Genomic DNA, 17,201 nt, shown 5'->3' with positions numbered 1-17,201 from the left:
AAGACATAAAAACTAAGGTTTTGAAGTCCAACTTTGTATCTATATATCTACAAATATAAATAATTTCCACAAAACCTAATGTTTAATCACTGTACACTGTAGTATGGCAGATGTACAAATGTCTCCTATAGACACTGTACTTATAGCTTGGGATATCAATCTACATATACTGATAAAGATAATCCCAGTACAGTTATGTGTACACTGTGCATTACACAGAATTTGGTGCATATTTCTTGATTCTATGGTTCTTTACCCAGCTAAATGAAAGTTTATGAGTTACCTGTATTGTTATGCACACTGCTTTTCCAGCTTATTAAAATTTTCTGTACAAGTAATTTTTTTTTTTTAATTTTAGGAAAAAGCACTCATCTGCCAAACCCTGCCTGAATCCACCCAGTTTTGTTTTGTATTTTTTTGTTTTTTTTGTTCGATATAACATTCTTTTCTTTTACATCAAGGTGTACAGAAAATCTCTGGCAGAAATGATTAACAACATTGTAGAGTTCAATGAGCCATGAAAAGACTTTACCATCATAAAGGTATTTTTAATTGAGTAGTAATTAATCAAAACCAAGCCATTCAAACATAGATTAAATCTACTTTGTTAAATTGTTGAAGGCACAATGCTATCATGAGAGAAAATTAGGTTTATCAATTATAAAATTATTCTTAATTACAGTACAAAAGTAAATTAACCTGTAAGTATCAGCATTCAAGTTTTCATTTATTAATGAAAGCATAGTACTGGACATTGCCTCAATAAAAACAATTCATCGGAAATCTTTACAACTCAGATTTCCTACTCCTTTAAACTTGATTTGACATCATATGAGCAACTGAGCAGTTGTTTCTAGAGGTTGCTTGCCAATCCAATGAACCTGACCCAGATTTAAGTGGAGTCTGGATTGTCATTTATTTTTTGGCTATTAGTAAATTAATGTCATTTAGTGTCTGCCTTCATTCTCAGATCATGTATGTCCTCCTCCTCAGATCATGTATGTCCTCCTCCTCATTCTAATAACTGTCAGTCCTTGCTCATAGGGACAGAGTGTCCGAGATGTTCTATACATGTATACTGCTATGTGGATGAGAGTGTCCGGGATGTCCCATACACTGGTATGTGGAAGAGAGTGTCTGGAATGTCCTATATACTGATATGTGGACAGAGTGTCCAGGATGTTCTATATACTGATATGTGGGACAGTGTCCCGGGATGTCCTATATACTGATATGTGGGACAAAGTGTCCGAGATGTCCTATATGTTGGTATGTGGGACAGAGTGTCCAGGATGTCCTATACACTAATATGAGGGACAGAGTGTCCAGGATGTCCTATATGCTCTTGAAACATGAATGGCTCAAAATCGTTTGGTGAGAAATGGTGTACTTTTGAAATGACAATTGCAGTTAGGACATGATGGTTCTACCCCAGACCTGACTTTTTATGAGCAACTCAGTGGGTGTTTCTAGAAAAGCAGAGGACGCTTACCCTACCAGTGCACCTGGTCCATGCTCCCAGTTTTTAGTGGAGTCCGAGTTGCTCATTTCCTTTTGTTATTTTGTATGTATGATTTTAGTTACTTTATGTTCTTTGTTGTGTATGTCGTGTCTGGTCTTTGTCCCTGGATTACATTCTTTTGATTACTACTATAACCTTGGTTCCCTTGATTACTCTTTGAACTTTTAACACAGGTGCACAACATTTTAGAGAAAGTCTAGATCAACAAATTCAAATGTCACTTGAGTACAAATATATCTCTATACCTCATTGGAAAACACTAAAATCATATGAAACCAAAAGGATAAGGCTGCTTCAGGTTCAGGACAATTCCTCCTCAGACTTTCTGAAAAATTCACAGGACTAAATCTTCAGACTAAATGGTACAGATCTTCTTTCAATGGTATCCAGGTTGAAGTTAAGTATCAAACAGAATATCTTTCAGTCAGGCAGTACCTTCATGTCTGTTATTCAAAATGACTGAGAACTTGTCAGCAAATTTTGGATTTTCTAACAAAAGAAAAAGTTCTGGGAAGTCTGCTATCTTACTCTATATGTTATTTGAACCAAACTTTTTAAGCACCTAAATCAAATATAAGGACATATTTTAGTCATTAATTGAATGACTTTTTTAATTCTACTTGTACAGCCTTAACACTACCTAGTGATCAAACTTGCTATTAATTCAAGTTATGATTCAATTGTGCTAGTAGGAAGTTTTTCTGTTTGCTAAAATTTGGTTATAGAGTTCTGTATGTGTTATATATATAAATTCAGATCAGATTTCACCAGAAAAACTTAAGATTTAGCGAGTGAAAAATTTCAATACTAATAAATTTGGTAATTACCAAAAAAACATAGATTTAGTGAAATTTCTTACATCCCTGCACTTTCTAAAGCTTCTGTTTGGGACAATGCTGGGTGGATTTTGGCAATTTTTAAATAGTATCTGTTAAATGAACTAAGGATAGCAGGAAATAATGATGTGTCAGACTCTACAAAGACAAACAGTCAAATCTATATTGGCTGCAGGGATAATTATCTTTATCTTCAGTAACTCATGAGTGTTTAGACTGAGGGTATACTAATCTACAGAGTCCCAGTATTTGTTTAGATTTCCACATATAATTTTTAGACTGACAATTTACCCATCATCCCAATGTTATTGTCTGACTCATCATACTATCAGTATTTATTTCAGCATGTACATGTACCTGACATCCCTAAAACATGATGTGATACAGTTCTAGTTGACATTATTTCAAGGTTTCAGACTAACATAATTGGAGTTTATGCAATTCAAATTTTATGCAAGCAACACATTAGCTGGCAATTTTATGTATGGCAGATGTTCAATTTGGTACGCTAGTCTACATGGCCAGTGCAGCTGAGGAATAAAATTCTGTTTTTGGCCTGTTTGTTTTTTAGTGTTTAATGCCCAAGCAGCAATATTTCAGCTACATGTATATCCAGGTGATGAACATGAAATGGGTGATTAAAATAAACATGAAATGATGATGAAATGAAAAATGGGATGGGACACAAGGATAATATGGTTGACATATTTTGATTGCTGTTGGAAATTGGGAGAGGGGGTAGGGTCAGGCTATTTAGCCACTATGGAGGAGCGCAAAGCTTCCTACTCCTATCACAAACCGCAGGAGGGTTCTTTAACATGCGAGTAACGTGGTATCTTTCCCAACACCTTGCACCAGTAAAGTTTGAACTCAGGTTTTCCATATTATGGCCTGACAACCCTAGCATATAATACGCCAGGGGTACCCAATTTCACCAACTGGGGCACACAACACAGCTGCTCTGTGGACACAGCACCCTAGTTTCCAGCCAGGGTTCTGAGCACTATTTAGTCACCTTTTACGACAAGCTTAGCGCTGCTGCAGGCCTATTCATTTGACATCTGGAGCCGCGCGACTTTTAACCTAACAAATGACAGAAATCTTCAGGAATTGCCACCACTCATTGACAAAATAGTACAACTGGATCAACACATTCCAATCTCAGCACAACTACAAAATGTACACCACTAATATGTAAGCGCTTGCATGATTCAGGGCATCATTTCACCATGTACTTGTAAGATATCAGTCCCATTGGTTTGGTAAGAATTTATGTGCAAGTTCTAGTGGTGTACATTTTGAAGGTTCCCAATTAATGTCTTCTTCTTTTTCCAAATATTCAATTACATTTTACCAGCACTTGCACATCTGCAATTTTAACTAATGTGATCTTTGACCTCCAGTTGGGATAGAATGGGTCAGAATTTTTTAGGTTCAGTCCTAATTGATGGAAAGCTGCTGGGGGTATGGGACAACGGACCAAGTATTTCAATTGGTCACTGTATGTACAGATAAAAAATATCCTAGAGCTGAACTGTGAAGTCAACTGTATAATTTAATGCAATAAAAATTTCTGCAAAATATTGTCACTGTAAATAAATAACTATAGGACTTCTCTATTCTTATATGGATCAATCAGTACTTGAATGTTCTTGAGTTTTCTGGATTCAATATAAATGAAACAGACTATAAATGTAATAGATACATAAATGGACAGCTCCTATTTAATTTTGTGGGAGTCACCTAACAAAGATTGTGTGATATCCACTGATAATATCTTTATACAATGCACCATTACTTTAAACAGAAAAGGTGAAATTTGAGGGCAAATGAAACATCAGCTACTTCCCTTTAAATTTAAATAAAATACAGTATTTCAGTTTGATTACAATCAATTAAAAGATCATTTGGTTCCAGTTTATTTTTATTCAAGCCACTTCTCCAACATTCTTGATATAATGTACAATGTACATGTATGTCAATACATAGGTTTGTTTTTTTTCAAAATGAGAGATCAAGAGTTTCTTAAAAATACTACTATACAAGGGAAAGATATAAAAAAAATATCAAACATCAGACTCTAACATACTGAACAACTAATGCATTCAGACATAAAAGAGTAATCAAGGGAACCAAGGTTATAGTGGTAATCAAAAGAATGTAATCCAGGGACAAAGACCAGACATGGAAAACAGACATACACAACAAAGAACATAAAGTAACTAAAATTATACATACAAAGTAACAAAAGTAAATGAGCAACTCGGACTCCACAAAAAACTGGGATCAAGGACCAGGTGCACCGGTAGGGTAAGCGTCCTCTGCTTTTCTAGAAACACCCGCCAGGTTGCTCATAAAAAGTCAAGTCCGGGGTAGACAAACGAGGAAAGGAAAACTATGACCCGTTGAATAAATTAGTTTTCATGGTGCTGATGGATACACCATAACGATCCATGACTTCATGATGACGACCATAAAACTTCTGTAGTGATGACTTCAATCTTGTAGCAACATAACCCTGTTCCAGAAGCCTATTTGTTAGAGATCTAGCGCGATACAAAACGTCTGCGTAGCTTTGGCAAGCTCTGGCATAACGTATGAGTTGTGATATGAACACTCCATACGCAGGAGCCGAAGGGATGTTGCCACAGATGAAAGGAAAGTTGACAATTCTGAATGAAAAGTCATCACGTGTGTCGTAAAGTTTGGTCAATAGTTTTCCTTTACCATCGACTTCTAAGTGTAGGTCAAGATATGAGGCTGACTTCACAGTGTCTGTAGTATCCTTTATCTCAAGTTCTTTTAGGTAGATGCGATGTAACAAATCCTCGAAATTAGGATTGTTTAAAGATAATACGTCATCTATATAGCGGAAACTGAGATTAAAGGATCTAGCCAAATAATATTCTTTCTTTCTGATCAGATCAGCTATAAAGTCAGCCTCATAAGAGTGAAGGAATAGGTCAGCAAGTAAAGGAGCACAATTTGTTACCATTGGAATGCCGACCGTTTGTTGAAAAACATGTACACCACACAAAAATTCCAGCATTTTGTAAACATCTTCTGTATATTTGGAAGATGATTTGGAATTATTTCTTACAAAGTATGAGGAATCTCTACCAAGAACTATATATTTGTATCTAGATGTACCATTTTTTTTGGAAAAACAAAGGTGTATAATGTTTTTATAATGTTTTTAAGTCAGGATTTTAACTGAGTATGGGGAATAGAAGTATACAGTGTTGAAAAATCGTAGGTTTTAATGCTATTATATTCAGATAATAGTCTTGAACTAATTGTCTCCAAGAGATCTTTCGAATTTTTCAGGTTCAACATTGAATTAAGACCACTACGGGAGTAACAAGTGTTGTGGTAGGACTTTAGACCCTCTTTGACAGTTGTGAGTATAGAAGTTAAAAGTTTTGAAAGAGGTTTGGTGGTACATTTTGCAGATCCAGCTATGAAACGTTATTTGTATGAATTCTTGTGAAGTTTAAGAATCCAGTACATAGACGGTAAATCACAATCATCGTCCTTGGTAGACAGACCAAAAGAGGATAGCACAGATTTATGGTTTTCCACAATCTCTTCTTTCGAGAGAGTGGTAGCAGTGTGGGTCTTATTACTGCTATTATTTACTACGTCTACCTCTGATAATAAACATTGGATATAAAACGTTTTGCAGACAAAAACAATGTTGTTTTGGTCTTTGTCTGCTGGTACGACAACATATTTGTCATGTATAGTAGACAATGTTTTTGCTACATCGGGGTCTTTGAAAACTGATGTAGCCTTGGCACTCATTGACCTACTTAAAACTTTCATTCGTTTCAAAATTGAAGACCTCACGACCTTCAACCACTCTGACAGAGAATCAATGTCTTCTTGTTCTCGTTTTATCCATTTTCTTGCATAGTCCTCAACGGCATCCATAAGAACTTTAAAGTTATAATTCGAATTTATGGAGCGTGGTTCACGGTACTTGGGACCTTTAGAAAGGATATTACGCAGAGATTCATTTTCGATAATGGTTAAATCTCCCGTAACAACGTGACCAGAAGGCCCATATTTGAATAGATAGGTTTTGCAAGAACAGTCAGGTAGTTTAGCCTTGAAGTCCTCAATCTCGAGGTTCTGCAATAGCCTTTTATAACAGAAAATTTTGGATGTGATGGGTGAAGTATAGGAATATGAAATAATTGGTATGGATTTGTCTTTGAAATATGGGGGAATTTTGTTGGTAACGTTTTTGTGATGGAGGATGTTAGCCAAATTAGTTGCATCTATACCTTTGTTGACAAATGAAAGTGGAAGAAATGATCGTTTTTCTTCATCTTTACTTTTCACACAAACTGGTTTAAAGAGTCTGTGGAAACCAATATCCAAAATGATGGCAACAAGTCTGCATAATGATGAGGTGGGGTCAGAAACAGGAGTGTCAAGACTTGTTTTATAAAGGGAGTGTAGTAGAGTGAGAGGTATAGAATAAAGTTGGGTTCTAATGTGATGAAATCCAAGAGGTTTTTGTATGAAAGGAAGGAGACCATCTATGGAGACATCATGTAACTTAGGTGACGTATAGTGGCGATGGCCATGACTTCTTTCCTGTCTTGGATTTTTATCAAATAAATTCATCACATTTATGCTATTGTTATATTGGCTTGAAAGGTTTCCTATACTTTTAATGTTGTCATTGCATCAGTAAGGTATTGCAGTACCTAGTCTGTGTATCCAGTACTCCTCTCTTTCCCTACGATAATTTTTACTTAAAACGGTACTGTTCGTAGGAGGGTAAATTTTTTCTAAAATACGAACTTTCATGGAGAGGATTGAATGATCTTGTTGATTAAAGTGTTGATAAATTGTCTGGAATTTGGTGGTGTTAATTCCCGAACGATGACCGCACATTCTTTTATTTAATCGTTCTTGCGTTTCTCCGACATATATTAAACCACATAAGTTGCATTCTAATCCATATATTAAATTTGTTGATTTGCAACTTAAGTCATGGTGATTTCTTGTATAATGTATGGAAGGTTTTGTTTGTAAGGGAAGTGGAGAAGTAAGGGTCGGTTATAAGAATGTTGCATGTTTTGCAATTTTTAATACCACATTTTGATATGGTACAATGTGGTTCGTCATCATTGTAGTCAAATATATCGTTTAAAGTGATGGAACATGGTTTGATAATTTTAAAATAGTCAGAATATTGTACTGGAATAGATGGTCTGCAGACTGAACGTGTGATTGGGTAAAAATAATAATACCTCAATGACAGACACAATGCAATTATTTCAAAGTTTTGAAAAAAAAAACAGTATGACTTTTAGAAACATAGCCATATGATACACATATTGTAACAGTCAGCTTTTCCATTGAAATGACCTAAACCATATAAATAGGCAGTCACAGCATTAAAGCAGGAAGTGAAAATACATGTACATGTATATAAAGCCTACTTTGTATAGCAACAGAAATGCCATGCATGCACCTCAAAAATTATTTTACATGTACAATTGATCAAAATTTTAACACAATGCCCCCTGATAAAATAAGTAGGTTACTATTTAGAAGGTAAATATTTATTGAGCTGAAGAAAACAAAAGACAAGCTAGTAAGTTTAATCAGTTGTAAAGACCTGTTATGAACCCAAACAATGGCATGTTCAGTACTAACCTATAAAATGTTTATTGACGAGATACTACACAAGATAAACTTTAACCTGGTTTAACAAAATATCTTTTTAAATTTAGAGACAATATTTTCCCTTTTAACTTGTTTAGCTTGAAAGGGATATTTAAAAGTAAGAATAACTTTATTGGCTGAAGACATGTACCTGCCAAAGCCTGGTTGTAATACTCATGAAGCAGAAGATACTTCAGATCGTGTCTGGTTTACACAGATTTCTATACCTTTATATTTAACACATTTTATTCACATGCCATAATGCGAAATATTTGTACATGTACATGTACCATAATAATGAAGTACACAATCTTTGTATATGAATATGTATCTAGCTAATTATTATTAACTCTTATCAAAACTGGTGAAAATGTTAAAGGACTAGAAATCATCTAAGATCCATGAGGTATAAAAAGTTTATAAAATAGTTTTCTGTACAGGCTACATTTAACTCACAGTATTGTTCTAACATACCAAGCATGTAATGTAGCAAGTAAATATTTGTTGAAATATTAACTTATCTCTGAAAATAGTCATTAGCGTTTGATAAAACAAAACCCTTAAAGACGTGTAAAATCAAGAATAGATAAACAGACTGACAGACAGAAGGAAACCAAAATGTCCAATGTTTACGTGGGATATAAAAGATGTACATCAGGGTAAGAAACTCACTCAAATTCTAGCCAATCCTGAATACAACTTTCCAATATATTTACTAGATGGCTATAGAGATTTTTGCTATAATTAGCAATCCCTGCCCGGGCTGGCGGGCAGGCTACTATTTCTAACTCTGATGAACATGTACATTGTAAGAAAATCTCTAGGTATTATTTTTGCACCAAACAACCTCAGGATTAACTATTGTACTAAAGTTAATAGTCTACTGCTATCTTTGTCCATATTATCCTTAATAAGTTCAACAGTACACAGTATTGGCCACGAAATAAACAACAGAAATAAGGTTAATGAATTCTTGGTCACAGCTTCATCATTCATAACATCAGAGGAAAGTAAAATCAACCCCAAATAAAACAATTGATTGAATATACTGCCATTTGATGATGGATAATAAATCTGATCATGTGTCCCTTTCTCTGAATAAATTTACATAAGTTAGAAAATTCAATAATAACCCAGTCGACATTGATAAAATCACAAATATTTGACATTTAAAGGGAAACATGTAAAACTTTACTTTGGAGACTCTTCGTAGTTTTATCTATACATAAAAATAGATTCTATCTATTACAGTATTAGTTTATGTTGACAAAGTTACAATGTCTCATCAGATAAATGTAAAGATATCACTTTAAAGTAAATAGAGTAAAAAACAGTTCCTTGTTTACTTGATTATAAGCCAAAACATCTCCATTAACATCGAAGTCAACATTAAAAAAAATCTAGTTTCCTTCTCCATAAATTGAAGTTTAACAAGTTAGACTGCTACTTAAATGTACATTTTGTCAGTCAGATATAACTGGCCCAATCAATATTCAGGCACAACAGTATATTATCAGCAGACTCTGCTTTCCATGGATAAATTTAGTGAACATACTAAATATAGTTGCTGTGGAGAGAGAAGCTACACTACCATCAACCAAAATTTTTATTCCTCCACTTTTCACAGTCAAGTCACTCATTTTCTCCACTCTGTGACTCCACTAAAGTGAAAACTGGTATAAAGTTACTTCATTTCTATACTTTGCAATTATTTCTGTCAGTTACTAAAATATTATTAAACTGCTAGAACCATTAAATACACTTTGGTATAAAGACAGGATTAGTATACTACAATTAATGAAATGGTGACTCCACTCATAGTATCTCCATTGTGAAGAGTGGAGAAATTTAAAGTTGTGTTGTGAGTAGTGTATATTAAGTATACTGTATATTGACTTTCTTTTTCTCTCCATCTTCCTACTCAGGAACTATATTTCATATGTTACTGACTTACTTTTTTCTCTCCATCTTCCTCCACAGGGGCTATACTAAGTAAATTATTATTCAGTTCATGCAGATTTGGTTCACTTCCTCTTCTTACTGTCAAACGAGATCCTGAAATACATGTAGCTGAAGTACATTTGTACATATACATATTTTTCTTATTGATAGACAATAATTCCACATTGGCAGAGTTTTAATCATAACTAATATTCAGCAACTAAAGTGAATTGAAATGAAGCTTTCGGACAATGGAGTTTCTCAGTCTTTTCCTCTACCTTTGGAGGAATGATCTCTGCATTGTATATATCTGAAAATATCTGTTTTAATCAATCTGAGTTCTACATGTTATAGGATTGCATTTTTCCATCATGAAATTTTGATGATGGAACGTTGTTTATCATGTTCCACTTCCCCATTGGCAAGTAGGAAACTTGACTTTCCTGGAGGATCTGTTATGTTCAGGAAGATGCTCACAAAACATTAAATTAATAAATAAATGAACAGATATATCTAACTTAATGCCCTAATACCTAAAGCAGGAACTTAACACCCTAATACCTAAGGTAGGAACTTAACACCCTAACACCCAAGGCAGGAACTTAACACCCTAATACCTAAGGTAGGAACTTAACACCCTAACACCCAAGGCAGGAACTTAACACCCTAATACCTAAAGCAGGAACTTAACACCCTAATACCTAAGGTAGGAACTTAACACCCTAATACCTAAAGCAGGAACTTAACACCCTAATACCTATGGCAGGAACTTAACACACTGATACCTAAGGCAGGAACTTAACACACTGATACAATGTACCTACGACAGGAACTAAACACCACAATACCTAAGGCAGGAATGCAAACTAAAATTATACATTAACATAGAGATAACTGTTGTATTTTCTCATATTGGGCCAATGACCCATTTTTGTGACATTGCAAACATCACAATGGCCTAAAAATTTGAATAATGCATTTTACACGAAAAATGTGCCATTGACCCATGCCTCCCTTTCTTTTCAGGTCATTTTTGCATTTTTAGGCCAAATGGCCAATATCCCCTCCCAAAGTGATCCCTGATTACCTAGATTAATGTCCTCCTGTGTAACTACAACTGTGTCATCTTCATTGTGATAAGCCTTGACTGGTCTCTCTGAAGGTTCAGGACTGGCAGTACCAGTTGACGATGCACTTGCTCCATCACCATTGTGTGGCTGATATGTGGTAGAACCTTGTTCTTCATAATCAGCTACCAACTGCAATAATTATATTTTGATTATCATAATAGGTTACATACTTACACTTATGGAGAAAATTATGTCCAATACATGTCGAACCTTCACATGGATTTCACATAAAATTTTCACATGAAAATCACATGAATTTCTTACTAATTTCATGTGATTCACAGATCTGATACATTTAAATAGACTAAATTGTATTGACTATTGTACATGACATGTACATTTTCTGAGTGGAAAAAATATGTTTGATATCTTGTAGATAAAAATGTGAAAGCTGCCAGGGTGGGTTTACAAGAACATAAGGTATAGAATTACAAATAAAATCTGCTGTTAAGCCAGATAGGGAGGAATAAATTCCTAGATATATACAGTAAACATGTAAGACAAATTATAAAAATCAAACATAAAAAATAGTTTTAATTCAATTTCTGCCCCTAATGTACATGTAACAAATAATTATCATTATTATAAACTATAAATACTGTACATTTTCATACATGTAATTTTTTTTCCTGTAAAATTTAATATCTTTTCAAATTAAACTTCTTACAAATATTTACATGTTAACTTTTTTTCTGGTTATACTTCCACATTAACCAAATATTTGTGCATTTTGTTCCCAAACCTATACATGTATAATGTATAACATGAATGAAGTTTCTAGTTAAAGGAATGTGCTGCCCTCAGGTTACATGTACAATGTACAGGAACTGCTGTACATGAATTTCTTCTAGACATGAACTAACTCTAACCTTAATAATCACTTCAAAAATTTCTTAAAAATATAATATTTCATTCAAGTCATTTTACCTTCAATGTAACAACTTCACTTTATTTCAATTTGATTATTCAATAGAGCAGAAAAACACATTAACACTGATTAATGTTAACACTGATTAATGTCTCAAACTGGAATAAACTTTAAATTAGAACAGAATAAAAGATACAAATATTCTGAGGCATTAGAGCTACAAAAAATGCACATCTGTCCTTGAAGAGACTTACACAACAAACTGCAGTAATACATGTGTGTGTGTGCAATATGTTTCATAGAATTTTACTTACAATATACACATATCAATATTGTGATTTAACACTGCCTAAAATTTCCTGACAATCCAGCGAGCAGGTACATTTGTATTACAGAAATATTGGCAGACCCAAAATATTAAAATGAACAGAGAGACAGACTGAGTGACTGAAAGCTTCCAGTATAAATTTGTATAGCCCTTAAGTTCATTTGATTTACAATGTATCAACATGGAATTCTTTGAAAATTACAATGTAGGCTTAGCCTGCTCTGTTTATTACAATGTAGGCTTAGCCTGCTCTGTTTATTATAATGTAGGCTTAGCCTGCTCTGTTTATTACAATGTAGGTGTAGCCTGCTCTGTTTATTACTTACAAAATGTACATGTACTATGGTAATGATTGGAAGTTGAATACACCTACATGTACATGTACACTGCAGTTTTATCACCCAAAGTTAGCCACAAATCTGAGATGGTACAGTAATCTTGCTTGGTAAAATACAATTCACACACATACAATGTAAGAATATCCATAAACTGAGAAACTACATTTGTACTTCTAAGTTTTGGCAGCTCTGGCAAAAACAAAATTATGACACGTCATAAAAATAATATAGTATGATACTGTGTCCAAGAGTTAAATAAATGATGACTAATTTAAAGAGATACATGAACATTGTACATGTAAGTACAGTATATGTGTGTAACCAATACCAAACAGGTCATTGTAACTACAGTACATGTGTGTAACCAATAGCAAACAGGTCAAAAAGTCTTTGTCACCGGAAATAATGAGTACAATTAAAATGTTTCCTAACTTTTGCAAAAAATTAATCTGAGACAGATGTACATGTAAAAGATGGTAAAGGTTTCCATTCTAAATAAACACTGCATACGCAACGGCAGTTTCTAGGTCATTTTACTGAAAAATAACACTGAAGGAAGAAGAAACTTCTTTTAAACTTTTCATTGCCCTAAAAGATGATGAACGGTGCTTTCAACAGACAGCCAGAACTAATGATGGGGAATATAGCCAGAACTAATGATAGGGAGGTACGTTTTATGGCTTTTTTACTGATATGTTGATAAAAATACATGTACATGTATATGTACATTTGTAGGTAATGAGGGACTCTTAAAATTGACAGACAGGGAAAGTCCTGCTAACCTTGAGTAGCCTAAGATTGAGTTTCTAAGAATAGGAGATAACTACCTGTTCTCTGTCATCAACAACGTCAACAAGTTGGTCATCAGGGTCGAGGATTCCTCCGTCTGTTGTACGGAGATTATTGACAGACACCCAGTAGTCAGCTGACTGAAATAGAAGAAAAAGTCAAAACTTATGAATACATAGATTAAGGTGATTGAGACACTTACAATACAACCATAAGCATAAAAACTAGGATGTCTTAATGTTCTTTGTTATTTGTTTTATGTTGTTTTTTTTTATAGATTAGATCATTTTTCATCTTTTATGAATGGTTTCACATCACTTTTTTGGTGGGCTTACAGCTGGCTTGCTGGTATGGGTTTTGCCAACACTGAAAACAGTGTGGTGACCTGTTAATATTTAATTGTTCCTTTCTTGGCATTTGGTTGATGACTTTATTATTCACAATCATACCACATCTCTTATTTTATATATAACTAGACAGACAACTCATATACATTTTAAGTACTGAATCATGCAATCAAAGTCCCTGATACATGTACAGGTACTTTTACAACATGTAAGAGGTTGGACTAACAATACCCCATATTCAAAGTCCAATCTTACAAACCACACATTCTGCCATACTTTGCATCCAGGATAATACTAAAAAACATGCATTATACATTCACCCTTTAAACCCCATCAAACTGATTCTTTACCCTAACACATCAGAAGGTGATTAAATTTAAGGAAAATTATTAATTGTACATGTACAAAAAATTGTATTTCATCCACATGAGAAAAATATGAATTCCAAAGCAGTAACATGTCATTTTTTTACATGTACATGTAACCATGCTTCAGTTTTGATTCACATGTACAATGTACAAATATACATGTACACGTGTAGATTTATGAACAAATAACACCATGGTCAGTTTAAACTAAATACTGCCAGACCGAAGAATGCCTTTGTCTGGCAATTTTTTTTTATTTTTAAGCTTGCCACATACATACAGGAGAATAGTACAAAATTTGAGATTTGGTCCAGTAGTCTGAACCAATTTTGTGTACACTGCCATAGTACAATATGTACATTTATATAAAGATGACTAAATTCAACTTACCATAACGAAAGTGGCATGATAAGTTTTAAACCAGTGCATGTAGTCTGTACATGAAGATATAAATATTGATATCAGATTTCTCTCCTGGATTGTTGTAAAGAGGTCAAAAGTTATATTTTATTTGTCAATTAACTACTGATAAACTATATTTGTCAATGTACACTACAGATACAGTGATATATGAATTATACAGGGATTCCATTAAGATTACCATGATTACATAATCATCTGTGTCTTTATTTGCCTGTTTTTTTTTTGTCTTTGTTTTTGGTTTTGTTTTTTTGGTTTTGTTTTCTTTTTTTGTTTTTTTTTTTTTTTTTTGGGGGGGGGGCTTTTTATAATAAATTCATGTACATGTATTTACAAAAATGCACATGTTCAGTGAACAATGAAAAATATTGAGGCAGAAATCATGGAAATTATGCATTGCAAATTGAATTTTACACATGTTTCTGTATAATGTATGTTATACATGTATGCTACTGTACATGTACATTTTTTACATGTTTTGTAGGCCATGAACATTTATATCTACATGTAGCATGTGCATGTACATCTACATTTGTACATACACTTTTGTACATGAAAACAATGCACATGTACATTTTTGCACATTGTAAAATTTAGTAACTTTGTCTTATAAAGATGAAATAAAATGTAAAAGGATTTCTTACAAATCTGTCTTACTTTGATACATTTTTATATCATTATTACATGTAAAAATGAAAAAAATATTACCGGTATTAAAGTTAAATTGTCATGTATAGTACATGTATAGGGGTTGTTTTCCAAACCTTCTACATGTATTTTCAGTTAACAATTATTTATACCCGTAAATGTACATGTAGCAAAAAAAATCACTCAAATCCAAAAACATCTTACACTAACTGTCGTACAATGTACCTGTTTCCTGTTATTTTACCTGTAAAACACCCCGGACATTCTTGTGAAATCAAAAAGGTACTTTAAGACCATGTACAAAGTATATATTACACATACAGATTAATTAACAGGACCTTTACCATTTTTACACTGTGCAATGAACATCATCCTATGATGTACAATGGACATGTACATATTTCTAAACAAAGACAAACAGTACAAAATGTACATTGAACTGTCAGTCTATAATTACATAAATGAACACAGAAAATACAGAGTAATGTAAATTAGAGGATTTGGAAAGTCTCAATTTTCTCCCAAAGGAAATCATACCAGGCAAATGTTCAATTAATTGGATTAAAATATAACAGAGGACAATCTTCTCTCCCTGTTAACTATCATGCATGAAATTAACTTACTAAATCAATTTTTCCATTACACTAAAATGGACATGGTGTTTTTATCACCCTCCAGCATCACAACAAATGGGGACACACCCCTTTTTATCTATCACTAGGAAACAATAATGACCTACTTAAGACCACAATAGAAACAGGTGAGATTCAACAATTGAATGTCAGATAAGGGTGTAAAGCATAGGTGATAATTTTACATAACTCAAATATCTTATAACAGTGGAGTCAGTGGTCTGTTAAATATGAGACAGATAACAAACAGGGGACAGATTGATGACAATATTATTTATCTAATTAATCCATTTATGGCCCTTTGTTGAATGAGCTTCCATGAATGTACTAATACTGCATTAAAAGACATTTGATCTACATGTATACTGTACATGTAAAGATAAAAAAATGAAGTACACAGTATATCAACAGAAAATTATACAGCCAAAATGAAAAATCATATACTATGAGAAAAATTGTTTTCTATGATTTTCTACAGAGGAGAACTTGAGACAATAAATGGCCAAAAATACAACTTAAATTTAAAGAAGTGTGTACAAAGATTAAATTGGAGACTTGAATCCATCACAAAAGAGAAAAAACATAAGAACTCCTGACAATTCTTGCAAGCAAGGACAATCGAATTACTTTGAAGTTTTCCAAAATTAAATTTGATAATTTATCATACAATGTAGGTGAAAAATATAAAGTCTTTTAATGGGTGTGGACAACCAGATACCAGATAGATTTCTGGGTGTAAATATATATATTATACAACTACAGTCAAACCTCGGTAGCTCAAACTCCAAGGGACCAGTGAAATGTGTTCAAGTTATCGGGAGTTCGAGAAATGGAAGTTCGTATATTTCCGGATTTTTTTTAGGTGCCAGTCCGAGTTTGACTTTATCGTTAGAAATTGCCTACTTCCTACGAAGTTTTGTTAGTTTGTAGATCTTTTTCGTTACCTTTCGGAAGATTATGTTGATTTTTGGACTTTAAAAATGCTGTGTTTGCTTTTAAAAACTTCAGAGTTTGAGTTCCTTGGTCAATAATTTGTTTTCATCCGATTTTTTTTCATGCTTTTATCATACCGACTTCAGAACATTCTCGAACTTCAATCAGTGTTATGTTAAAGATCAAAACTACCTAATTAGTGATAACTTAAATTTTACCTGTAATTAACTAAAATGACACTGATTTTTTTTTCATGTACAGGTACATGCAGCTTGTAAATTTTCAAAAACTAAACTGACTGGAATCAAAATATTGTAAGGAAACTCCAATTTATGTTTATCATTTGCTTCAGGTACCACAGGTCAATACAATTTTTTGTAAATTCATACAGCACATTGTATTTGACATAAATACAC

At 33.4% G+C, this 17,201-nt stretch overlaps 1 protein-coding gene across 8 annotated transcripts in view; it reads right to left on the bottom strand.

Annotated features, from left to right (window-relative positions):
• Window positions 1–17,201, bottom strand: part of LOC148602237 (partitioning defective 3 homolog) — a 55,898-nt gene that overhangs the window by 37,348 nt on the left and 1,349 nt on the right. For 7 of the 8 annotated variants that reach the window (XM_088552646.1, XM_088552650.1, XM_088552648.1 and 4 more), the window contains exons 2-4: window positions 13,476–13,577; window positions 11,072–11,243; window positions 9,998–10,098 (exon numbers count right to left, since the gene is read on the bottom strand). In XM_088552646.1, coding sequence (XP_088408772.1) covers window positions 9,998–10,098; window positions 11,072–11,243; window positions 13,476–13,577 — 375 coding nt within the window. Of the gene's footprint in view, window positions 1–9,997; window positions 10,099–11,071; window positions 11,244–13,475; window positions 13,578–14,542; window positions 15,319–17,201 lie in introns of those variants that run through there. The other variant, XM_088552651.1, reaches the window with a different exon arrangement.

The sequence above is a fragment of the Perna viridis genome, chromosome 11, assembly GCF_037379345.1.
Source record: "Perna viridis isolate PV_CMFRI_1.1 ecotype Kerala chromosome 11, ASM3737934v1, whole genome shotgun sequence".
NCBI lineage: Eukaryota > Metazoa > Mollusca > Bivalvia > Mytilida > Mytilidae > Perna > Perna viridis.
Note: the sequence above shows the minus strand (reverse complement) of the source record. Positions and strands in the feature narration are given on the sequence as shown.